At 32.6% G+C, this 22,662-nt stretch overlaps 3 protein-coding genes across 14 annotated transcripts; all 3 read left to right on the forward strand.

Moving 5' to 3' along the window:
• The first annotated feature begins 8,237 nt into the window (after positions 1–8,237).
• Positions 8,238–11,555, forward strand: LOC111781024 (ethylene-responsive transcription factor RAP2-7-like). 3 transcript variants are annotated; one of them, XM_023661614.1, is made up of 9 exons: positions 8,238–9,104; positions 9,224–9,249; positions 9,363–9,393; positions 9,477–9,564; positions 9,649–9,794; positions 9,874–9,917; positions 10,005–10,096; positions 10,381–10,485; positions 10,810–10,843. In XM_023661614.1, the coding sequence occupies exons 1-9, from the start codon at positions 8,641–8,643 to the stop codon at positions 10,831–10,833; spliced, it is 1,020 nt and encodes a 339-aa protein (XP_023517382.1). In that variant the 5' UTR covers positions 8,238–8,640; the 3' UTR covers positions 10,834–10,843. The 3 variants fall into 3 exon arrangements, with proteins under 3 accessions (XP_023517382.1, XP_023517304.1, XP_023517222.1); XM_023661536.1 differs by lacking the exon at positions 10,810–10,843 and adding an exon at positions 10,947–11,050 and having other exon boundaries at positions 8,241–9,104; XM_023661454.1 differs by lacking the exon at positions 10,810–10,843 and adding an exon at positions 10,942–11,555 and having other exon boundaries at positions 8,244–9,104.
• A 591-nt stretch (positions 11,556–12,146) lies between these two features.
• On the forward strand, positions 12,147–16,826 carry LOC111807669. Its single transcript, XM_023693491.1, has 7 exons — positions 12,147–12,639; positions 12,948–13,056; positions 13,133–13,292; positions 15,506–15,654; positions 15,746–15,897; positions 16,271–16,385; positions 16,480–16,826. The coding sequence occupies exons 1-7, from the start codon at positions 12,182–12,184 to the stop codon at positions 16,615–16,617; spliced, it is 1,281 nt and encodes a 426-aa protein (XP_023549259.1). The 5' UTR covers positions 12,147–12,181; the 3' UTR covers positions 16,618–16,826.
• Positions 16,827–18,036: 1,210 nt separating this feature from the next.
• On the forward strand, positions 18,037–22,369 carry LOC111802105 (nuclear transcription factor Y subunit B-1-like). Of its 10 annotated transcripts, none has more exons than XM_023686356.1 (8): positions 18,039–18,173; positions 18,256–18,487; positions 18,606–18,735; positions 19,089–19,094; positions 19,224–19,307; positions 19,437–19,478; positions 21,050–21,142; positions 22,060–22,369. In XM_023686356.1, the coding sequence occupies exons 2-7, from the start codon at positions 18,267–18,269 to the stop codon at positions 21,110–21,112; spliced, it is 546 nt and encodes a 181-aa protein (XP_023542124.1). In that variant the 5' UTR covers positions 18,039–18,173; positions 18,256–18,266; the 3' UTR covers positions 21,113–21,142; positions 22,060–22,369. The 10 variants fall into 10 exon arrangements, with proteins under 10 accessions (XP_023542138.1, XP_023542124.1, XP_023542129.1 ...); XM_023686361.1 differs by having other exon boundaries at positions 19,440–19,478; XM_023686370.1 differs by lacking the exon at positions 19,089–19,094 and having other exon boundaries at positions 18,037–18,173.
• The last annotated feature ends 293 nt before the right edge of the window (positions 22,370–22,662 follow it).

Raw genomic sequence — 22,662 nt, forward strand, 5'->3', positions numbered from 1 at the left:
AAGGGAAGGTAAAAAAGAGACAACAACAGGCCCAATAGAAAGTGGGAGGTAGATGGACGATATGCCTAAATCAGATACAGCAAGCTCAGTCTTATTATACGTATTAGAGAGGGGGGAGAAGTCGAGCCTAAACGCCTATGACACGAAAAAGTTCAATTTTTTTTTTTTTAATGTTTAAAGTAAATGTGTTCATCAACATCGTAATTCTGCATAACCCTTCTTAATTGGGATAGAGAATTCTCTTTTAATTCTATTAAATGTGAATTTCACAAGATCAAACTAATTCTATTAAAAATATCTCCTCACAATAAAATAGACAAAATAACATAAATTTAAATATTTAATTGTATTAAATAAATTAGTCAAAGGATAAATAGGTAAAATTAAGTACGGTACTTAATTTCAAATCATGCCGTACCTTAAAACATGTCTTTTGACTTTAAGATAATCATATGCCAATTTATTAATATTAATTTTTATTATTTAAATNAAAAAAAAAAAAAAAAAAAAAAAAAAAAAAAAAAAAAAAAAAAAACCAATCATTCCTTACTTTTAGAAACTTCCTTTTTTAGTTGAAATGCAAATAATTAAAATTATATTAATCAATACAAAATCAACGAGGATGGTGTAAATTGACTTTTAAACCATTTATTTGGAGAAAAATATACCTTAAAACTAAGTCTTATATTGGAAAAAATAAAATAAAATAAAGGGCATTATGGGAAGAATGCTGTGGATTTTTATAAATTATTTTATTTTGTTTTTTCAGTAAAGTCGTATTCATCCAGATGTCAATGAATAAATAAATGTATTGTTATTTTCTATTAGTAATTTTATTTTAATTTTTAATAAATTTCAACCACTTATTTGTCAAATATCTCAACTGGGCAATAAAAATATCTATCCTAGAAAACTAATTTTATATAAATAAATAAATAATCCTAATTTTAAAATTATTTTTAATTCAACCATTGCCTAAAATTTAATTCCCAAATTTTTTTAATAAATAAAAATATTATATTTTATATAGAGATTTAAAATTAAAATAGAAAATTATAAATACAGCTTTGAAAAATAAAATAACATGGCAAGTAGTATGCATGATATATTTACTTTCTAAAAATATTGGGATTTGTTTAATTTATTATTAGGACTTAATTATTAGTAATTAAAGGTCCAGTGATTTAAGCAGTGACGATAATTGCATCTATGTGACACGCGCGCGTGATTCACGCATTGAATCGCGTTACCAAATTCGCTCATTGATAATAAACATTATCCAATTACAAGTCTCCACGTGGCAAGTTCTGATTTGTTGGTTGTAATTCGACATTGATTTCCGATGTAATATTTTAATTGCTAAGATCCTTCAATGCTTTAATTAAAATAAAAATAAAATTATTATTTTCTTAATATCCTCCTTTTTCAATTAATTTACCAATAAATTTTTATTTTATTTTATTTTATAATTTCTTCTAAATTAAGTCTAAATTCACTAATTTGTCTAAGCGGTTGCTATTACTCTCTTGCTTGTATATATAACGTCTCTTTCAAAATTTCTCTTTCTACTCTCGTTTTCTAAAACCTTCTTCTTAAACTGAGACTAGAGGATCGAGCAAACGTCGCTTGACCGTAGGCAACGTAAGAACGAATTATCTTAGCTCACTTGTCGTTGGAAAGTGAGTGTCGCACAATTGCAAGTCCGCTGTCATCAAGAGTGCGATTGTAACAAGATGATTTGAACTAACTAAGTGAACCATCTCTACCATTAGAAAGTCATTAATGGATTGATTACACGACAATTAGTTGATTGTATGAGTCGAGTAGCTAACTAAATAAAATCAAGTCGAAAACTGGCAATTCAACGAAGATTCAAAGGAATTAACGAAGATAATTTATATTTTAAAAAGAAAGGTGGGATATTTTAGTTGCTGAACCATAGAGACAGACAAAGGAATCGACAAACTTTATATAATTTCCTACAAATGTTACATAATTGGTTGTCTTACAATTGGTCCACACAAAAAACACAATCAAAATAATTGGATGGTTGGAGGGTTTTTTTTTTTTTTTTTTTTTTTGTTTCAACTCAAGTTCTTTCTTTTTTTCGACCATTTTTTACTTCTTATTGGTCCTTTTAACACGTACAAACATCGGGAGTGGACTTTTGATTTGAACTCTTCGTGCTTTTAAAGTGGGTATTGACACATTTATGTGAATTATTGGAGATACAGCGACTTCTAGTGATTGAGACCTATCACGTATAGATAATCATTATTCATGTGATTATTAGGTTAGTTTAGGCACGAGAATAATACAAAAAATTAGGAAAAAAAAAAGCATATGTTTAACCTACAATAAAACCTAATTTTAACATTCATTAACAATAGGTGCTCATATGACTCGTGAACTCGACCCACCTGGACTATCCAATTCAAACCATAAAGCTTCGGTTGGGTTAATCTTTTTTCAATTTGGGTCGAGATGAATTTTTTGAAAATTGAAAAATATCATGTCAGTTCGACTTGAAATATATATTTTTTTTGTTTAGGGTTAACCCGACAATAAAGTTATAATCCAACTCTACCCTATTTTTAAGATTATTATGAATATTATAAATATTTGACGTTTATAAACAATATTAGAGACCGTTCATGGAATTGTGAACCCAACTTGAAAATAAATGATTGAGTTGTGAACCATACTCGGGTTGCTCAAATCACCCGTCTAACAATATATTTTAAAATTATATAGACTTTCTCCGATTGTACTTGTACTCGATACAAACTTGTACTACCAAACTTATTTTGTGTACCTCAGGTTTCTTCCTCTTTTAAATAATAATAGATCTTTTTTTATTTAATTTTTATTAATTAATCAAATCATTTTTCAAATTCATTGACTTTTATTTATTATATAATAAAAACCCTTTTCTCGTAAATTCAAGAGTTTTCATTCCACTAGCTTAAAATTCTAGGTTATCGTCTCGGAATTAAATGACTAACATGTCCTAAACATCTCGGGAAAGAATTCATTAAACTTTCTTATCCACTTTTATTTAACGTGCATACTTGAAAGCTATTGCTTGTACTTTTTTTAAAAATAGCTACCATGTCTTTAAAATAAAATTATTTCTATTATAATAAATTTGGATAACTTCAAAAAAAAAATAGTAATTTTATTCTATTTTTATTTAATTGGACTAATATAATTTTTTAAAAATAATTTAAAAAAAAAATAAAAACCCTATTTTTTTTTTCAACTCCATTAAATAAATAATTCCGTACTAATTCAAACCAGGAGAGATAAGTACGGAATTTAAGAAATAAATAATACCGTACTTGCTAATGTAAATTATTTATTTATTAATTTTTTAAAAGAGTTCAAATCTAAATTGATTTTGACTTTNGAACAAAAAAAAAAAAAAAAAAACCTTTCAATTTGATATTATTAAAATGTTTAATTTTAATTCATTTTAAATATTTGTCATCAAATGAACTTATATAATAAGCTCATTGAAATATCTTAATTTTTAATAGAATTTTTTAATAAAATAAATACATAAGTCAAGCGGGTCCTTATTAATAGTTATATTTTACGACGATGAAAAATAATAAAATAAATAAATAATTTAGGTTAAGAAAGAACATGAAGAGGAATCAAATGCATGGTGGATACCAAATACAAAGGGAATCCTATGCTTATATCATGGCCAATTTATTCGATTTGTGTTTTATTTATGGACCACTCGAATTTTCAATTGTAAAAATTTAAAAGTCAAATTTTATTAAATAATTATATATATATATTTGTTTCGTATTCGACTCTACATTTATGTTAATTTAATGGTCGAGACATTATAATCTTATATTAAACTAAGTGTTATGCATTATTTTATTTGTCGTTAGGGTAAGTTAAAAATTATGTTAAATTATAAATAATATTAATATGATAAATGATAGATTTCGGGCCAAACAAAAATTAGAATATATTTTTTATTCATATATTTCCGACCAAAAATTAAAATTTTAAAATTAGTTTTTATTACTTTATAAATTTTTATAGAAAGTTAATGGTTTTAAAAATTAGTATGAGAATCAAAATGATATAAGCAGTGACGCTAATTGTCACTTATAGGCGCTCGTGTAGATCACGCGACTTGACTCAACGCGCCCTCAGTGCGCGTGGAATCTTGTTCTCTTTCAACAGTTTTCCCCACCTTATCGTGTTTCTCGTTCTTTGGGTAGTGACTTGCCACGCGGCTGGCTCTCATTGGTTAAGTCCAGCAGATTTTTTTTTTTTATATATTATTTATTTATTATTACTTCCCATCAAACCAATACTTTTTTAATAGTTATTTAATTATATTGTTTTTAGGTTTAAAATTAAATTATGGAAATTGCAGTCTTGTATTGCGGCTATGAGTTGGAAGGCTTCACAATCAACATAATGGAATGAGATTCAAATCTTCATTTAAACGTTTATTAATGTAATTTAAATTATATTATTTATATATTTAATTTTTTTATAACTTATTTTAGTAAATCAACTTTTAATTTTTATTTTATTTTAATTTTTAAATCCCTTTTTAGAATTTTGTTTATTTTATATCATTGACTTTATAATTATTTACCTAACCTGTTGATATAGACATGAATTAGAGTATAAATACATATATATTAATAAAAATATTAGTTAGTGTTTTATTTCAAAATTACCCCTTTTAATAGTATTTCAAAAATACCCCGTAATTTTAAATAAAACTTCATTAATACCCCAATTTTTTTTTTTATGTTATTTATGAAAATTCATAAATATTTTTAAATGTAGTACACAGCAGAGAACCACACTGACATTGACTACATACAAAATGCACTAATGCTCGTTATAATACATATTAAAATTTGGACATTATTATATACATATTTATTTATTAAATATTTGATTTTTATAAAAATATATATTTTGGGTTTTTTTTTTTATAGAAAATTGAATTATATTAGAAAAAAAATATTTACTTTAATTATTAAAGGTAATTATTATTTTTTCAATTATTTATTCGGTTTAAACTAAATATTATTAATAGTTTTGTCGCTTTCCCAAATTACAGCGGCGTCTCGGAGGTTTTATTTTTCTCTCTCTACTAAAAATGTCAGAAAACCTTCTAATTTTACTGGGTGGGTCCGAATAGTCCGTCCTGTGAAACCGGCACGTGCAGGTTGCGGGTTTTACGATCGTTGATTTTCATCATATAGCTTAGGATCCGTCGATTCTGGGAGTACGAAAAGGACTGTAGAACAATTAACGTGTGAGTGAATGCAGAGAATTATTTTTATCTTCCTCTAAAGGTGAGAAAGTCACGTGCCGGATTATGTTGCGTGACTCATGTCTCTTCTCTCCCTCCAAAAGGCAAGCATCTTTTAATGCTTCGAGTTTAATTTGGAATGTGAAATTACCGTTCTACCCTTGTCGAGACTACTTATCTCGAATACGTTCTTGAACTTTCAGATTCATTTATTTTAGTCACCCGACGTATTAATTATTATTTGAAACTTAAAGGCTAAGACATGATTGCTCTGCACCCACTTTTTTTCGATGTGAGCTATGTGGTGCTATGTTACTACGTTAATTTTTAGATTTAAGGACACGTCGGTTATCTGGTAAGCCGTTTATATTTGAACGAGAATGTTAGTTTAAGAATTAAATTAAAAAAAATGAAAGGTGGTGATTGGTTGAGATCCAAGGATATGCATTGATTGGGTGTTGTTTGGATATGCATCTTGTCTTATCCTTTAAATGTATATCTAAATTTGTGGGCCAAACATAAGAGGTTTCAAGAAGCTTTCTTAATTTACTATGAAAGGGACAACATAGGCACCCAAAAAAAATATTAAATACTTTCATATATATCTTTCTTAATAATATTATTTGTTCACTATTCCAATTTTGTCCTCGAGTCAATGACGATATTATTGTTCTTTATGAGGATTTTTATGGCAAATTTGACATTTTTGAGTGGTCCAGATTCACTCTCCAACCGGAGTAGGTCGTGAGGGTGACATCCCAACCCAATCTAACTCTATGTTTTCGATTTAGGTTGAGTTGAATTGCTAGGAGAATCAAAGATATGAAATAGTCGACTCCAACTTATTCAATTATGATATTTATACTATTTTTTATTTTAAAAAAAGGACGTCCATTACTCGACGATAAACAAAACTGATATGAACGTAAAAATCTCATCATTTTATAATTTTTTTTAAAAAACACGTTTAATCCAAGGTTTTGTCTCCTATAAGAAGTTAAATCACTGCTTTAGCTCTTCAACCTTCAAAATTTAGTCCATTTTGTATTTAAGATCGAACTAAAAAAATTAATATTATTTTTAAAATATTTGTTTATATAAATTATTATCGTAAATATTAGATATAAAATTGAACGTTTAAGAAATTTATCGACTATTATATATTTATAATTTAATTATTATTATTATTTTGTTAATAATTTGGGATATTAAGGAGAGAGAGAAGGGAAGAGAGAGAAACCTTAATGGAGACAGGATGTCGAATCAGTGGTCAGTGACACCCAAAAATGCACAAAGCAAGAAAACAAAGAAAAAAAAAACAATCAATCATTGAATAAAAAGCTGAGAATGTGATGCAATCTTGACCGTTCATTTTCCTTTTTTTTTCTTTTTAGAAACAAAACCCACATTGATTTGAAATTTGTGTCAGCCAACCACAAGGATCTATGCACATCCAATTCCACCCTCTCTTATCACAATCAAAATGCAAACCCTCAAATCACAGCCCTCCATTCTCAAATCAACGGCCATCATGCTCTCTCTCTATTATTTATAATTAAAAAAAAAAAAAGACAAGAAAAGAAAGACCAATCTTGAAGAAGGTAGTGAAGGCCCACGTCATGCTTGTCCTCTTTTGGGAAATTTCAATTAATGGCTGGTTCGAGGTATAGTGGAATTGGATTTGATTGGACTCATAATGGGAAATTTTCCATTATCAAAATCGAACCATTTATGTCAATAATTCATCATTTAATAAAATTGCATCGACTCGGTTTGGTCTAACGCATAAAAATGCCTACTTACAGCTGGTTAGCTAACACAGACACGTAGAATAGTTAATTTTAAATATAAATATTATTAGGAAAAAATCTCACACTAATGATAAGTGGTACAAGTTATACATTAATGTTTGACTTTATTAAGTTATTGTTAAAATTAAATATTAAATCTTCTGGAAGCATATCGTAATATTTAAACATATCTTTTTTTATATTTTTTATTTTTAATATATTCAAAGGCTAGTTGTTGCATCGGGATTGTGAGTAATTTTAAAATAAAATATAGAATTAAGTATTTATTTAATTAATTTAAAGGCTAATTATCTTGTGTTATTAAATATTAAAATTATTACTGAATATTATTAACGAGGGTGGATAATAGAGATATAATAATAAAAAATTAATTAGTTGGAGGTTACTAGAAAATCCGCCGCTTAGTGGGAAGCCATATATTGCAGTTGTTTAGACGCGAGGAATCTGAGCCGTTGGATCTGTTGGGGGAGTTGAATATTCAACCGCCGGGAACAATCAAACGTGCCACGTAAGACGGTGGGCCATGTCGAAGAAAAACTCGGTTACGGCGCTGTCAACGGTGTTGGCGGAGGATTTAAGATCATCAGCCTATGAGAGATCGCGGTCCTGGAGTAGTGGCTTGAGCGAATGAAAATTGGCCACGTAGACGTATGAAAAAATACGTGGAAAATATAATGGAGTAATTAAATTGAGTGATTATAATTCTTGTTGGGGTAGATGTCTGTCAGCTGGATTGGTCACCGACCAATGAAGTTGTGGAGTAATTGCGGCTAGGTGCGGGTGAGGGTGAGGGGACCGAGGTAGGAAACGTCGGAAGTTGCCTGGTTAGGAAAATTTACTGTTTTTTTTTTTTAAATAAAAATGGAAAATTGAGATATTCTAATTTTTTTATAAATATTTTCGTATAAGCTCTCGTGATTTGTGACATTACTTTCGGATCGAAAAAATTTAAATACTAAATTGATTTTTATACAAAGTTAAAACAAATTTAAAAAAAATAAAAATCAAAGCTATGGAACGTATAGATCTGAAAACGGTGCCGTGTTTGGATTCATTACAATTAATAATATAAAAAAAAAAAAAATAGTGTATTTTTTAGGTATTTATTATTAATTTGAACATATTCTTTAAATTTATTGCCCAAAAGGTTGAAATGGGTTTCCAAGTATTCCTAAAATTGGTTTAGATTTCAGAGTTTAAAGATTTGCTCTTACTTTATCGGGACCTGTTTCTCTCAGCTGCTTCCTTTTCTGTTTTCTCTGATCAACTCAGCCATAGCCATAGAAGAAGCTTGAACAAGAACAGCCCACAAATTCAGACAAGAAAAAGAAAAAAAATCTCCTTTTTAATCTCTTTTCTAGAGATTTTCTTCACTGGGTTTTGTTTTTTGTGTTCAAAAAGTTGTGGGTTTGTTTTAATCTCGATAAAAATACTGTCTTTTTGTTCTTATTTTTTCCAGTTCGATCTGTTTTGCTCTGTTTTGCTCTGTTTTTTTAAGATCGATCCAGAGGAATTACAGAGACGATGTTGAATCTTAACGATTTGATTATCAACTGCGATGAAACTTCGACGAAGCGGACTGTAATGGAAGATTCTGAGACGTCGAATTCTTCTGTCGTGAATGCCGATGAGGTCTGCAACAGTAGAGATGAAGATTCCTCTGTTTTAATCTTCAATATTCTGAAAAGGGAAAATTCCGGCGGTGGTGGAGGTGGTGCATCGCCGGAATTAGTGACTCAGACGCTATTTCCAGTGGCTGGAGGGTGGGGAGAAACTGGGTCTCCGGTTCCGAAGTCCCATTGGTTGAACCTGTCGTCGACTGGTGATTTCGGCGGCGAAGGCGTCGGTGGAGGAACTGCAGAGCTGAAAATTGTGCAGCAGAAACAGCAGCAGGTGAGGAAGAGCCGCCGTGGGCCGCGGTCCCGGAGTTCCCAGTACCGGGGAGTTACTTTTTACCGGCGGACAGGAAGATGGGAATCTCATATTTGGTAATAAAAAAATCTCAAATCTTGGTCTTTTTTTTTTTTTTCTTTTTTTTTTTTTAATTCGTGGTTTCCAATTTGAGAATTTTTTATTTTATTTTATTTTTTTTTAATTTTTTCCTCAGGGATTGTGGGAAACAGGTTTATTTAGGTAAGAAAAAAACCAGAAAAAAAGTCCAATTTCTGTAAATAATAAAATCTTTTTTTATTTTTATTATTTTTATTTCTTTGTTTGACAATCAGTTTGGGTTTGAATTTTCCCAGGTGGGTTCGACACTGCCCATGCTGCAGCAAGGTTTGTTTTGTTTTGTTTTTGTTTTTTTTTAAATATATATTATATATTTTATGATTAAAATTTATGGGTTTTGTTACAAGCAGGGCATACGATCGAGCTGCGATAAAGTTTAGGGGAGTGAATGCAGATATAAACTTCAATATAAGCGACTACGATGAAGATATGAAGCAAGTGAGTGATTTACGAGCCAATCCAAAATAACACGAGAATTTTTTTTTTTTTGAAATTGAAGAATGACAAAAATTTACTTCGCAGCTGAAGAATCTAAGCAAAGAAGAATTTGTGCACGTTCTTCGTCGACAAAGCACTGGATTTTCTCGTGGAGGATCGAAGCTGAGAGGATTATCTCTTCAAAAATATGGAAGATGGGAAACTCAAACCAGTCCAATTATGACGAAGAAGTAAGCCTAAAAAAATGCTCGAAAAAAGTAAAAATTCAAAAAGAAAGAACTAAACGAACGTTTTTTTTTTTTACTACAGTGAAATCGAGGAAAGGTCGACAATGGTAGATGCAAACAATGGAGGTAAAAAAAAATTAAAAATTAAACTAAAAGATTTTCTCCTTCCTTTTTTATTTATTTATTTATTAAATAAATTTGCTTTTAATTCAGGCAATGGCCATAATCTTGATCTGAGCATTGGAGGAATTTTCAACTACCATTTAAGAAATTCTTCCCAAAACCTCAACATTCAAACACCAAAGGTACCTCTATATATATATATATGGTAATTTTTTTTAATTTTTTTCTTTAATTTAATATAATTTCACGTCGTGGGTATCTATCTCTTCGGAGCAAAACAAAATATATGTTAAAAAAAATCTCGAACGAAGCTCGTTCGAGAATGTCTGTACGAACAGTGATTAATCGTACTATGAATTTCGACGAACGTATATATATTTATGGATAAGAAAGAACAAAGTACGAGGGTATTATGGTAATATGTATTGATTGATGTCGTTTTCTTATCTTTTGTGTGTGTGGGCAGAAAGAAAGCAATGGTGGTGGTGGGTATGGTGTGGGTGGACAACAACCTCATATTCCTCCTTCTATGTGGTCTGGTTTTTGCTCTGGTTTTTTAGCAGATAATCAGGTAATTTTTCTCCTCCCATTATTTTGGAGCTCGGTACTTAGTTTTTGTCTTTTGTCTTTACAAATATACCCTTTTAGGTTTTTCGTTAGAACGTCGAGGAATGTATCTATCTATCTGTTTTGTTTGTTTACTTGTAGGTAGGTATCGACGTAAATAAGTGGTTAATACTACGCATAGTAAATTTGAGTTCGGTTTTGAAATGGGTTTGATTTAGATATAGAACCGAGATCGAGATTACAAAATGAAATTATTTGGTTGTGAAAATGTTAGAAATTTACGGTTTTTGGTTCGAATTAATTTTGATTCTTTTGATATTTGTTCCAGACGAATAAAAATCAAACCAGATGACTTTGTTTGGTACGGGAGTCGTCGATCTTGTTTTACGTAAACAATACCCACTTGAACGAAGCGAGAGAGAGGCTAAAAAGATTGTTTCTTTCTTATTTTTCGTGGTAGGAAAGAAGAGAGAGGAGAAGCTACCCGTCAAAGACTGTTACGAGCTCGGGATGGCCAATGGCAATGCCGATATCGATGCCGATGTCGGTTCGAGAAAATGGGAGTAATGGAATAAGAGCAAGAGAAGAAGCTCATGTTTCCAAGAGTGCAGCATCATCAGGATTCTCTTCCTCTTCTAATTTTGGTTCACTTTATCCCCAAAATACCCCTCCCCTCCACAATACTCTCTGCCTTCCAACACCTTCCCCCAACATTTCTTGACAATTATTTTGTGTTTTTTTTTTTGTTTTTTTTTGTTTTTGTTTTTTTTTGTTTTTTTTTGTTTTTTTGTTTTTTTTGTGGTAAGGAGAGAAATTAATACTTTATTAGTGTTAATTAATTAAGTATTTTCCATTTTTTTCCTAAGGGAAAAATTTGGAGTATTCCTATGTATATATATAAGAAGAACATGTGTATGGTCCTTCCATTATTGGAGGCTCTTTTTATTTATTTATTTTTATTATTTATGTAATGATATTATTGAGAGCGATGTAATATGCGGTCGACTCTTTTGGAACTGTAATAAGTTAAACATAATTTGAGATTTATGGATTCCACGTGATTATGATTGATTGTGTTTATCGTATTTTGTAATGGTAATCAATTGTGGCCCTGTAATTCGATTAAACTCGAAAGGGTACTTGACCCAATTTTCACTGATTATTACGTGAAATTAACAACACGTTTTTTGTGAACTAGAAGAAAAAAAAAAGGAAAGATTTATACTTAGAGTCTGAAGACAACCGCTTCTTTCCCTGACATTTCGTGTCGCTCGGTCTTTTAGTATCTTGTACCTTAACGATTGGAGCTTGTTTATGCTTATCCTCCCCATCTTCGTAATGTAAAAGGATCTGCTCGGAAGTGAACCTTAGGGTTCCTCCGTTTCGAGTAACATGCTTGGTGGTCTAGACCAAGGATCTAGCTTATTATTTATTTATTTATTTATTTATTTTTATTGATATGTAAAGAAAAAATAAGCAATAAAGGGCCGGTAAATCTATTTTATATACAATAATTAGTTTTGTTAATGAAATGGTAAAAATAAATTGGGCCCTAAAGCCCAATAAATGTTGCCAAACGGCCCAATAAAATTTGTTTGGCCCAGCCCAGAATTTGGAGCGTAAACACTTTGTATGGAGCAGATTTTCTGACAAATGTTACTTCTTTCCCTCTCGTCTTCTCTGAAACACAAATCAAAGAGATGTGGCGCACCATTGACGCTCATCTGAGGTCCGTACGCCTCCTTCCAAGTCTCTCTGTTCAATCTTCTTCTTCTTCATCCACTTTTCTCTTCAACTCCGGCCGTTCCTTTTTTGCTCGCTCGAGTTCGAGCCTCCTTTCGCCGGTACCGAAGCCTCATTTGATCACTCTCTCCAAGCCTCTAGCCTCTCGTGCAGATGCTAATTGTTTGTCGAGTGTTTTGTGTTTTGGCCTTGAAAGTCTACGCCTCGGAGGATCGAGTTGCGGTTCGGTGGTGTTGGCGAGGTGCGTTACTACTTCGGTGAACACGTTGGAGTGGAATGAACCGGTATCGTGTTCGGAGGTTGGAGAGGGTGCTTTTCGGAGTGCTCGGGATGGAGTTAGCGACGGTGAAGCGGATGAAGTGGCGGAGGATTCTAGACCGTCTATTCCTGTCAGAGCTTTTTTCATCTCGACTAGGTTGCAATTTCTTTCACTCTTGTTCTTTTATTACCTGGAATGTTCTAATTATATTTTTGAGAGAGTGTGACTTGTTTAATTTGGCATCCAGGGATTTAACTTCGCGTTTGTTCTGACTTTATTGTCAAAATTTGCATGTACATTGTTCATCGTGTAGTTTTTGAAATCTGTAAAGTGTAAACTGAGATAATAGATAACATCATGTATATTTAGAGTTTCCATGAAGTTTGAAGTTTCACACGATGGATTAAGGAGAATTGTAAACTTGTGTGTTTCTTATTCTAATTCCACATATTTTTATGATTTAGTGTGGACTTGAGACGCTTGGTGGATCAGAATAAACACAACTTTATCCCACCATCTTCTCGGATGACAAATTATGTAGTTCTTAAGTTCGGGGATCTTTGTGATGTGAACGTAAGTTTGCTTTGTAGTGCACTGTTTTTCATGATTTGTTGGAGGAATACACTTAGAAGAGAATTTTCTGTCACAGAGTTATGGCGCCAGCATAAGTGGAAGTGACTGCTGTTTCATGGTAGTTTTTCAGTATGGCTCCATTGTGCTGTTTAATGTTCGTGAACATGAGGTTGATGGGTATTTGAAAATTGTAGAGAAACATGCATCGGGATTGCTGCCTGAAATGAGAAAAGATGGTAAGAACTTCAAATGTATTTTTATACAAAATTTTTTCCTTTTTTATTTTTATTTTATTTTTTTAAACAGATTTCTTATACAAATTTGTTTCTATTGGAGTTATGCCATTGTTATTGTTGGCACTTCTAGTGATATAAGACGCTAAGTTTTCATTCATCAGAAAGGGAGTAAGAAAAAGAGGAGGAACTAAGTCATTCTCCCTTTCAGAACCACCTATAAGAAATGACCCCTATCTAGGTTGATTAGAATGGTATTTATAAAAAAAAAGTGTTTGTTAGAATGGTAGAGTAGTTTAAAAATATGAGTCACTTTGTCTAGATGCATAAGACTGTCTAAAGAATTATATCTACTTTGAAAAACCATAACATGCCTTTCGATCTCCGTTGACAAAAAGTAGCCTTGACAACCTCCTTTCATGAATTCTAACTTTGGGTTTTTAGTGTGTTTTCCTGTTTTACTCTTCCAGTTCCTTCAAGTTTGTTGTCCTGCAATTTTGATAGCGTATTACTTAAAAATTGTGACCTCTAGAGTTTTAAGAAAATAAATAAAACAATTTTTCAAAATAAAAAAAAAGAAAAGAGAAGGAAGGAAAGCAGGATGGCACGCACAAGTTGGAGAAGATGACCGTATAGTCAACGGTTAGTTTCTCAACCTGTATCCCTTTTTTTTAATGAATTTGAAGCTTCTTCAAGTCCATTCTTTGAGCTATTCTCATGAGTTTTATTATTTTGACTTAAATTAGGTCATATCAAGGAATTGGAGAATTTGAAATTCTTGAAGACCCGAATCAAGCTCGAAAAGTCGACAAACAAGTAAGTAACCACATGGAGTAAGTTTTAAGAAGTACTTGTAGGAGTCGACTAGACCATGAAAAAATGATTAGAAATCATGTTTAGAAGCCTATTTAAGCTAATTTGCTAAACCTAGAAAACTTAATAGTTTACGGTTTAGCATGGTACTTGGTTTTACAGCTTCTACAGTGCATAATTGTGAACTCTTACAGGGTTAATATGTTTATAAGTTTTCCAGCATGCCTTGGTTGATTTACTAACCCTTGTTTGAGCATGTTGAGCATGCTATATGTTTATAAATATATGATTTAGGGTTTGGGAATCCCAAGAATCATAAAGGGTATACTACTGAGGTAGCTACAGAGGTAGCTACAGTTGTTCTTGTGGGGAGCCATGACCTTATACTGTTCTAACTTGGGAGGGTGTGCAAATAGGCAGATAACTATTAGCTCGATACCAAATTGTTACGAGCTAAAGTCTGCGATCGAGTTATGAGTCTCTCGTAAGTGGAGGTAGACGGTGTTTGTGTGGGGGAAGAAGTATAATTTTTCTTTTGACTTATTTTGAACAATTGTAAGTCTCAAATAAAGGGAACCTTAATACCTCTGAGTTAAAGTACTCAAGACTAAATCGAAAATTTTGAGGTACATCTTCATTGATATTTATGACTATTTATAAGTTGTAGAGTAACCATTGCTACATCAATGTAACTATGACTCAATCAGGGAGGATCATCCTGAAACAAGGGAAATAACTAAAAATAGAAATGAAGGTCGAAGACTCCTCCTTACAATACGTAAACTGAAAAAAAAAATTGCATAATGAAAATTTCAACCAACGGGTTTCATATGTGACGGGTTCTTTTTGCCATGAGTGTAATGTGTGTACATTTGTAGTAGAAGTTTATAGAGTTGTATGCATAAGCCTTATAGCGCATGAATAGACTAGAGCCAAGTCAATGTCTTGGGATTATAGTTGACCACATAGCCCAAGTATATGTTATAGAGCAAGTACGACGAGAGTCTACAAGTAGGTTGCTTATTGAGTATTTTTATACTTATTCCATGTTCTATTTTTTTTTTTTCCAGATGGAGTGTAGACTACTGTTGATGGTAGGAGCATGCGGAGCCGTGCAACTGTAGGGGGTGCCCTTTAGATCGAGTCATCTTCCTTCTTATCATTTTATTATTATTTTTAAATACTACTTCTCCAGACTTGGGTCTTTTTGTTTTTGAACTCTTTTGACTTGACTTCATGGATATTACCTATCTCTCACTTTACAAAAAGAAAATCTTACCACCCTTTTTACCTTTGAGTGTATGTGGCGCCCTGTGATTTGGGGCATCGAAAATCGGGTCGTTACAAAAATACTATAGTAGAAGCTTATGGATTACTGAATTTGAAGTTTTATGAGTTTGTAGAGTATGAGGTCAGGGAGATGCCTGCCTTAGATACGTGGATGGAAGGGGGATTGGACTACATAATGCTGCAGTACTTGAATATTGATGGGATACGTACCATAGGTAGTGTTCTTGGCCAGAGCATTGCTCTTGATTACTATGGGCGTCAGGTAGTTACTATATCTAACTAGACATTTTAATACTATTTTACATTGACGATATTTAACATGATCGATCGTGCTCTTAACATTCGCTTCAAAGGTTGATGGGATGGTTGCTGAATTCACTGACATAAACCGTGAAATGGAAGCAACTGGGAAGTTTAAAATGAAGAGGAAGAAACTTTTCCAATTGGTGGGAAAGGCAAATTCAAATCTTGCTGATGTCATTCTCAAGCTTGGACTTTTTGAAAGGTAAGTCATTCCTGCAGTAAATTATTAGTTTATATGTAGAATTTCATTATTTATCTGCACAAGAGACAATGTACTTTCAATGATCAACGAAGAAGAAAATTAGCTCTTCAAATGGTTAATTGTATGTTGTTTGCTTGCTTGCTTGTTTTGGACTTGTAGTACTCTCCATTTATCTTCTTGTAATAACTTTGTTTTGGGCTTCCTCGTGGGTCATTGTCATTTTGCACTGGGAAAGTGATCATGATTTATATTCGCTAATAGTTATTCCCTCGGGCTGTTTCTTGTGGATCCAATACTATCTTAACAGCAAATTTATGATCGGCGCACTTGTCAGTGAGTTCACTTTTGTTTTTTTTTTTAATACCTTTTTCAGATCAGACATTGCGTGGAAGAATGCAAAATATGCCCAAATATGGGAATATCTGAGAGATGAGTTTGAGCTAACCCAGAGATTCGCAAGTCTGGATTTCAAATTGAAGTTTGTGGAGGTAGCCATCATCTTCTTTAGATGAGAATTTGTTCTTCAGACAACATCTATAACTCCACCCACTGACTTTTTCATTCCTCCTTTTTTGTTGTCAGCATAATATTCGCTTCCTACAGGAGATTCTCCAAAACAGGAAATCAGATTTTTTGGAATGGCTGATCATTGCATTGATCGGTGCAGAAATTTTACTTTCACTTTATGACATTATCCATAGATCAGCCGCTAATCTTTAGCACTGCTTGCTTGCATTCATGCCTGCATGCATGCATGCTGATCCTTGAAGTTGTTGGAGGTACGTAGTTTTGGCTTTCAGCCTCTCGTATATTCGCCACTACTACAATTTGTACAATGTACATATAGCTATGTAAATTTGGAACACTCTGCTATATACCGGACCCTGCTTTGTACATTTTAAAGAGTTTTACCAATTACTTTTGTTTTAGAAATGGACCTTACCCTGTCGTTTGACTGATTGGCAAAAGAAAGGCCCACTAATCAATTTTATTATAATTTGTTTTTTATGGGTTTAAGTTTTTTCTTAATTTTTTTTTTTAAAATATTTTTTTGAAAAGTGATAAAGATGGTGATGTTTAGATAAATTAAGCATCATAAACTCAGTTTAGTATTTACTTTAATAGTATTAATTTTGTTTAATAATTTTTTAATTTTCAACATTTTCGTCCATAGTAAGAACTTTGTCGTTATCATAAAAATTATTATTTAAATTTAATTAGATCACACCAATAAACTAATTAGGAATCTAATATATTTATGAGTCAAAATCTAAATTAAATAGCAAAAATTCATATTTAGTTTTGAAAAAAATGTCAAAGGTAAGAATTAACCTGTTACCTACTTCATAAACTCTTACGAATTAAACAATATTGTTTTTTCATAAAATTAAAGTTATTAATGACGGAAGAAACCAACAAATAATTCTCACGTAAGAATAATAAATAATATTAAAGTTATTAATGACTGAAACCAAGAAATAACCTCTGATACGAAATTATAGAAGATCTCCTATGGAATTGTACGTGTGATAACATCTAGTATACTATACCAGGAATATCAATGAAACGGATTATTGAAATTGACCAATATACCCTTTTTACTATACCAGGAATATCAATGAAACGGATTATTGAAATTGACCAATATACCCTTTTTTTTTCCTCTAGCTTATAAAATCTATTTCTTAGTTTAAAATCCCTCTCACCAACTGAAAGAAGTATCTTTTTTTAGTTCAGTAGAATCTATTTTTTAGTTCAAGATCTCCTACTAACTGACATGAAAGAATTAGTAAATCTGTTATGCAGGAAATGAGGATGAGCTAGGGTTACGAACTTATAACCTATAATACGATGAACTAGTCAATTCCATGATTATAAGTTCATACTGGAACATCTTTAAATATTTGGTTTTAGTAAAATTATATTTTTTTAAAAAAACTCAAATATTTATTTTATATGCGGAATTGAAATAATAAAATGAAGAGAATAAAGTCATTAAATGAAATTTGTATTCCAAAATTTCCAAAATTAGTAAAAAAAAAAAAGAAAAAAAAAAGAAAAAAAAGGAAGAAGGAATAGACAAAAGGTTGTGTTAATGAGTGTGTTCTTCTCCAACGTCCGATCTTCGTTTTCTTTTAAAAACATATATTCCGCCAATCTCCATTCTTCATTTTCCATTTTCAGATCTTCATTCGCCATTTTCTTCATTCTCTCTCTCTCCCTCTGCGCGCCAAATACAAATTCTCTCATCTTTCCCTCTTCCCTCTGGATTCCAGGTACTCTCTTTCCATTCCACACTTAGGGTTCCACCAATCCATTGTTGTTACTGTTTTTTTTTACTCTTCTGCTTGATTCAAGATCTCCCTCACATGGCGGACCCTCCTACTAGTCCTGCCGGCGGTAGCCATGAGAGCGGCGGTGAGCAGAGCCCCCACACTGGCGGCGTTCGCGAGCAGGACCGTTACCTTCCGATCGCTAACATCAGTCGGATCATGAAGAAGGCCTTGCCTGCTAATGGCAAGATCGCCAAGGATGCTAAGGATACCGTCCAAGAATGCGTCTCCGAATTCATTAGCTTTATCACTAGCGAGTGCGTTTCTGATCTGTTTCCCTTTTTGGATCGTGGGTCTTTTTTATTTTTTTATTTTTGGGTGGGGGAATTGGATTGGATTGGATTGGATTGGATGTAATTCGTTTTTTGTATGCAGGGCGAGTGATAAGTGCCAGAAGGAGAAGAGGAAGACTATTAATGGCGATGATTTGCTTTGGGCCATGGCAACGTTGGGTTTCGAGGATTATATTGATCCGCTTAAGTCGTACCTTACTAGGTACCGTGAGGTAAAATTGTTTCTTATTTCTGGCTTTTACATGGCTTGTATTTACGTGTGCCTCGCGTGGAGACTTAATTGTGCATGAACTGATGCGGATTGTTATAGACGTCCAGAGTAAAGGAATTAGACCTCTTCTCGCACTTTATATTACTTATCGTGATTGAGATTTGGGTGTGGTTAAAACTTTCATCAGCTGATCAGGAGATGCTTTATGCCCCGACATTTTGAATTAAATTTGTTCGGTTGCTTTTTTAATGAGGTTATTTAATTTATTTGATCTCATCACTATGATGTGCTCACATTTGTTTTCTTTTTTCTTCCCTTTTTTGGTTTTTTGGTGGGGCTATGGTGTTGCTTCAGTTGGAGGTAATTGAAACCAGCTCTTAAACCTAGTATTCTACTGGTTTATTGTACCCCCACCCCCCCTCTAACCTGAGCAGTCCATGGGAGAAATGTATATACTGAGCTTTTTTTGTTAAATGTAAACTTGTCCAGTGTGATGCGAAAGGATCTTCGAGGGGTGGTGAAGAATCTGCTAAAAGAGATGCAGTTGGAGCCTTGCCTGGTCAAAATTCCCAGGTTTACTTACTTTCCACAGAATCTTGTTTTTTCACAGAGAATTTTTATTTATTTTCATGGCAACATGAATTGAAAATTTCTTTCTTTACCATGTAATCATTTCTTAACATCTGGTGTAAATATCTGCAGCAGTACTTGCAGCCAGGAGCATTGACCTACATTAACACTCAAGTAATAATCTCTCCTCTCTCAACTTTTCAACACGCTATTTAGGAATATCCTCCTTTTCATTGCTAATAATTGGACTGAAATTCATGGTTATTATTAGCTTTTTACCGTTGCCAGTATTGTCTCTAATTGTTGAGTGTTGCTTAGGAGATAGACCAGTTTCTTCACTTCCCCTCATATATGTATCCTACCTTTTCTTCTCATTTGCTTGTCCAGAAGCTCGTAGGATTTCATCCTAGGTAGTTTATATACTTTTTTTCATATGCCTAGTTTCACCAGGGCAGCCAATGGCAGTTTATATTTAAATGATATGCATTTAATGTTTGTAAGAAGATACATAATTAAATAAAAATTTGATTATTCTACCATTCAAATAACCATATTCTGGAGGAATTTCTGGACATATCTTAATGTGTCGTACAGTTTGATTACTCAGGAAAGAAGATTTCATGGTCTTGAAAAATTGTCTGCATAAAGATACTATTCGCCTGGAACAATATCCTACACCTAGCACCAAATTTTCTGAGATGTAAATATTTATATAGCCCCTTTTTGTCCCTAGTAATTTTCCATATCCATTTCCTGCCCATTTGATTTTAAATGTTCCTAATTCAGAAGGAAGCTATAAATGAAGAATGGAACAGTGTTCTCACATCACTTGAATGTGATAGTTATTGGTTTCGCTTTTGTAACGAATGCTTGAATATTAATTCTTATCTTTCTTTCATGGTTCCACCTTCTTGGTTTTCTAGGATGAAAAGAAAATGAATTGCACTACTTTTCTATCTACTTGTCATAATAGGGACAGATGGGGAGGATATGCATATTTACCTGTTATATTCATTCATTGCAGTCTCTAGGAGAGAAATATAACTTTAATTGTACCATTATCCGTGCTATTTGTCCTAGTATAGGAGGATATATCTGTTTACCTATCTCATAGATTTGTATTTGACATAAAATAATGATGCTAGATATTTTCCTCTGTAGTGGGTCATATTATAATTTCTTCTGTATGCAAGGATATTAAATCTCTTAACAAGGCCAAGAAAATTTTCGTGTTAAATGTATAGGAGCGGCTGACTCAGTATGGTTGTTACTTGTCCTCACATGATCATCAAATGCATGGTGAAGAAACATTTTTATAATCTCTCAACCATGCATCTAATGAACATGTGAGTGACAGATTGACCTCCTGTATACCTAGAGTCCTCCCATTCCCTAAAAAGCAAGGGCTCCCTTTAAGTCTTCCAAATCTCCACTCTTACAGTCTATATTTGGGCACAAGACTACAAAGGATTGGGAAAAAAAACATTATACGCCAACCTAACTAACATTATTAATTGAAGAACACTTTCCTTTCTATCAATTAGTTTGTGACAGGTCTCAGATATCCAAATTGAGCTCTGCCTCTGGAACAACCAGCCTTAGGGAACTTTTCTTTCCTTACCCACTTTAAATTACTTTTTACCATAGAGTCAAAGAACTTGCTTGGCTAATTTGATCTCTCATTGATGCAGTGATTATGAATTTATGATGACATAATCTGCCTTTGCTAATTTTGAGCTTGGTAGTTCGAAGAACCAGGGTATCCTAAAGGTTATGAGTACAAATCTTCTCCATGGCGGCATACATGAACAAATGTCTTATGAGTACCCTTTTTTTTGGTATGAAAAACTATGGGGTCAGCACTACGGTCTCTTGATAAAATAGGTGGAAGTCTGTAGATGTATCAAAATGGGCTAGAATGAAAAGAAGTGTTAAAATATGGAAATTTATTGTGCTTTGATTCTCAACTTTTTAATGCCCATCTAATCTTTGACAAGTTCTTTGAAATTGAGTAATCATGTAGCATATTGTCATTTTTGTCTTTTATTTGATCTAATGATCTATATCTTAATCTTTTCTGATTTGCCTTTACACTAGTAGTTTATGACCATGAAATGTGTTTTGCTGGTTTTAATTACTTAGGCGAATTCTATCTGCATTCTGAGATGTTTCATGTGGGGGTAGATCAAATGTTTATTTTTACTTGGCTGTTCGAATTTTTGCATTATTGATCCAGTAGATTATGAGAAATAAACAGTGAACCTTTATTATCGGGTTAATCTCAAATTCACTTTTTTACCCCCCTCCTCCTATGCATACTTTGTCAGCACGGTTTTTGCCTTTAAAAAAATGTATGTAAAAAATTGCTTTGCGTCCTGCTCCGTATTGGATGGTCCTTCAACAGTGATTTATTCTTGAAAAATACGTTTTGGTTTTGGGAGAATTGAAATCATTATGGGAATGAGCGCATTTTTCTTGATTTCTTTGTGGAATAACTCTCAGTGCTATTGAGATATGTATGAGATTTTGCTTGGAAATATGTAAAAATATATAGCATCTTTATGTATTTGTTTCTCAAAAAAAAAAAAATTATAATATAAGGTCGAGGTCTAAAGTGTTGTCTGATGAATAATCTCAATTTAAACAATGCTAGCATGTATATACGGTCAACAACTGTATTGTAGATGTTAAAGTGCGATTTCTGATGATATTTTCACTGACTCCGTTATTTTTTTCAACATTCTATGTTTTGCAGGGACAGCATTTTGATCACTCCTTCAATGCAGAATAATGAGTAGGAATCTCCTGCATTTCCACGATTGTCGAAACTCTTCTACATATAAATCTTTACAATCGATTTGGTTCTGGATTTGATTTTGGTTTGGGCTTTGAGGTGGGCTTCGATTTTCTTGATGCTCTCGTCAGCTAAAGTTATTGTAAATTTGGGACCTTCAACTTAGTATAGTTGCTTTGGTAGGCAACTGGAAATATATTATTCTCTTTCCCACTTCTGTTGCTTTTGGTTTTGAATGATTAAGAAAGTGACACGTGTACCCTTTTCTCTCTCTCTCTCTCTCTACTCACACAAATCTTAAAGAACAGATTCCATAATGCCTATTTATTCTGTTGGTTGATTTTTCATCGAAGTGCTTTACTAGAATCTGACTGTAGGCCAACTGTAAGTTTCTTTTGACTTGGTGGGAGAGACACGGCGTTGTGGGCACTGCAATCTTCTTAACAACCATCTTGTTCGGTTCCCCTACACCAACAAATATCATAGAGTGGAAAACAAACCGATCAAAGCAGCTAACTTTGGTAAGATCATATTATGCTTCAATTCCTCTTACTAGTTGATGAG

The sequence above is a fragment of the Cucurbita pepo genome, chromosome LG01, assembly GCF_002806865.2.
Source record: "Cucurbita pepo subsp. pepo cultivar mu-cu-16 chromosome LG01, ASM280686v2, whole genome shotgun sequence".
Lineage (NCBI taxonomy): Eukaryota > Viridiplantae > Streptophyta > Magnoliopsida > Cucurbitales > Cucurbitaceae > Cucurbita > Cucurbita pepo.

Bases quoted from the DNA above. Each gene is read 5' to 3' on its own strand.
- LOC111802105 (XM_023686356.1), top strand. From the start codon at position 18,267: ATGGCGGACCCTCCTACTAGTCCTGCCGGCGGTAGCCATGAGAGCGGC. The intron at 18,488-18,605 runs GTGCGTTTCTGA...TTTTGTATGCAG, and splicing joins ATTAGCTTTATCACTAGCGA to GGCGAGTGATAAGTGCCAGA. The intron at 19,308-19,436 runs GTTTACTTACTT...AAATATCTGCAG, and splicing joins TGCCTGGTCAAAATTCCCAG to CAGTACTTGCAGCCAGGAGC.
- LOC111781024 (XM_023661454.1), top strand. From the start codon at position 8,641: ATGTTGAATCTTAACGATTTGATTATCAACTGCGATGAAACTTCGACG. The intron at 9,565-9,648 runs GTGAGTGATTTA...TTTACTTCGCAG, and splicing joins ACGATGAAGATATGAAGCAA to CTGAAGAATCTAAGCAAAGA. The intron at 9,918-10,004 runs GTAAAAAAAAAT...CTTTTAATTCAG, and splicing joins GGTAGATGCAAACAATGGAG to GCAATGGCCATAATCTTGAT.
- LOC111807669 (XM_023693491.1), top strand. From the start codon at position 12,182: ATGTGGCGCACCATTGACGCTCATCTGAGGTCCGTACGCCTCCTTCCA. The intron at 12,640-12,947 runs GTTGCAATTTCT...TTTATGATTTAG, and splicing joins GCTTTTTTCATCTCGACTAG to TGTGGACTTGAGACGCTTGG. The intron at 15,655-15,745 runs GTAGTTACTATA...TTCGCTTCAAAG, and splicing joins TTGATTACTATGGGCGTCAG to GTTGATGGGATGGTTGCTGA.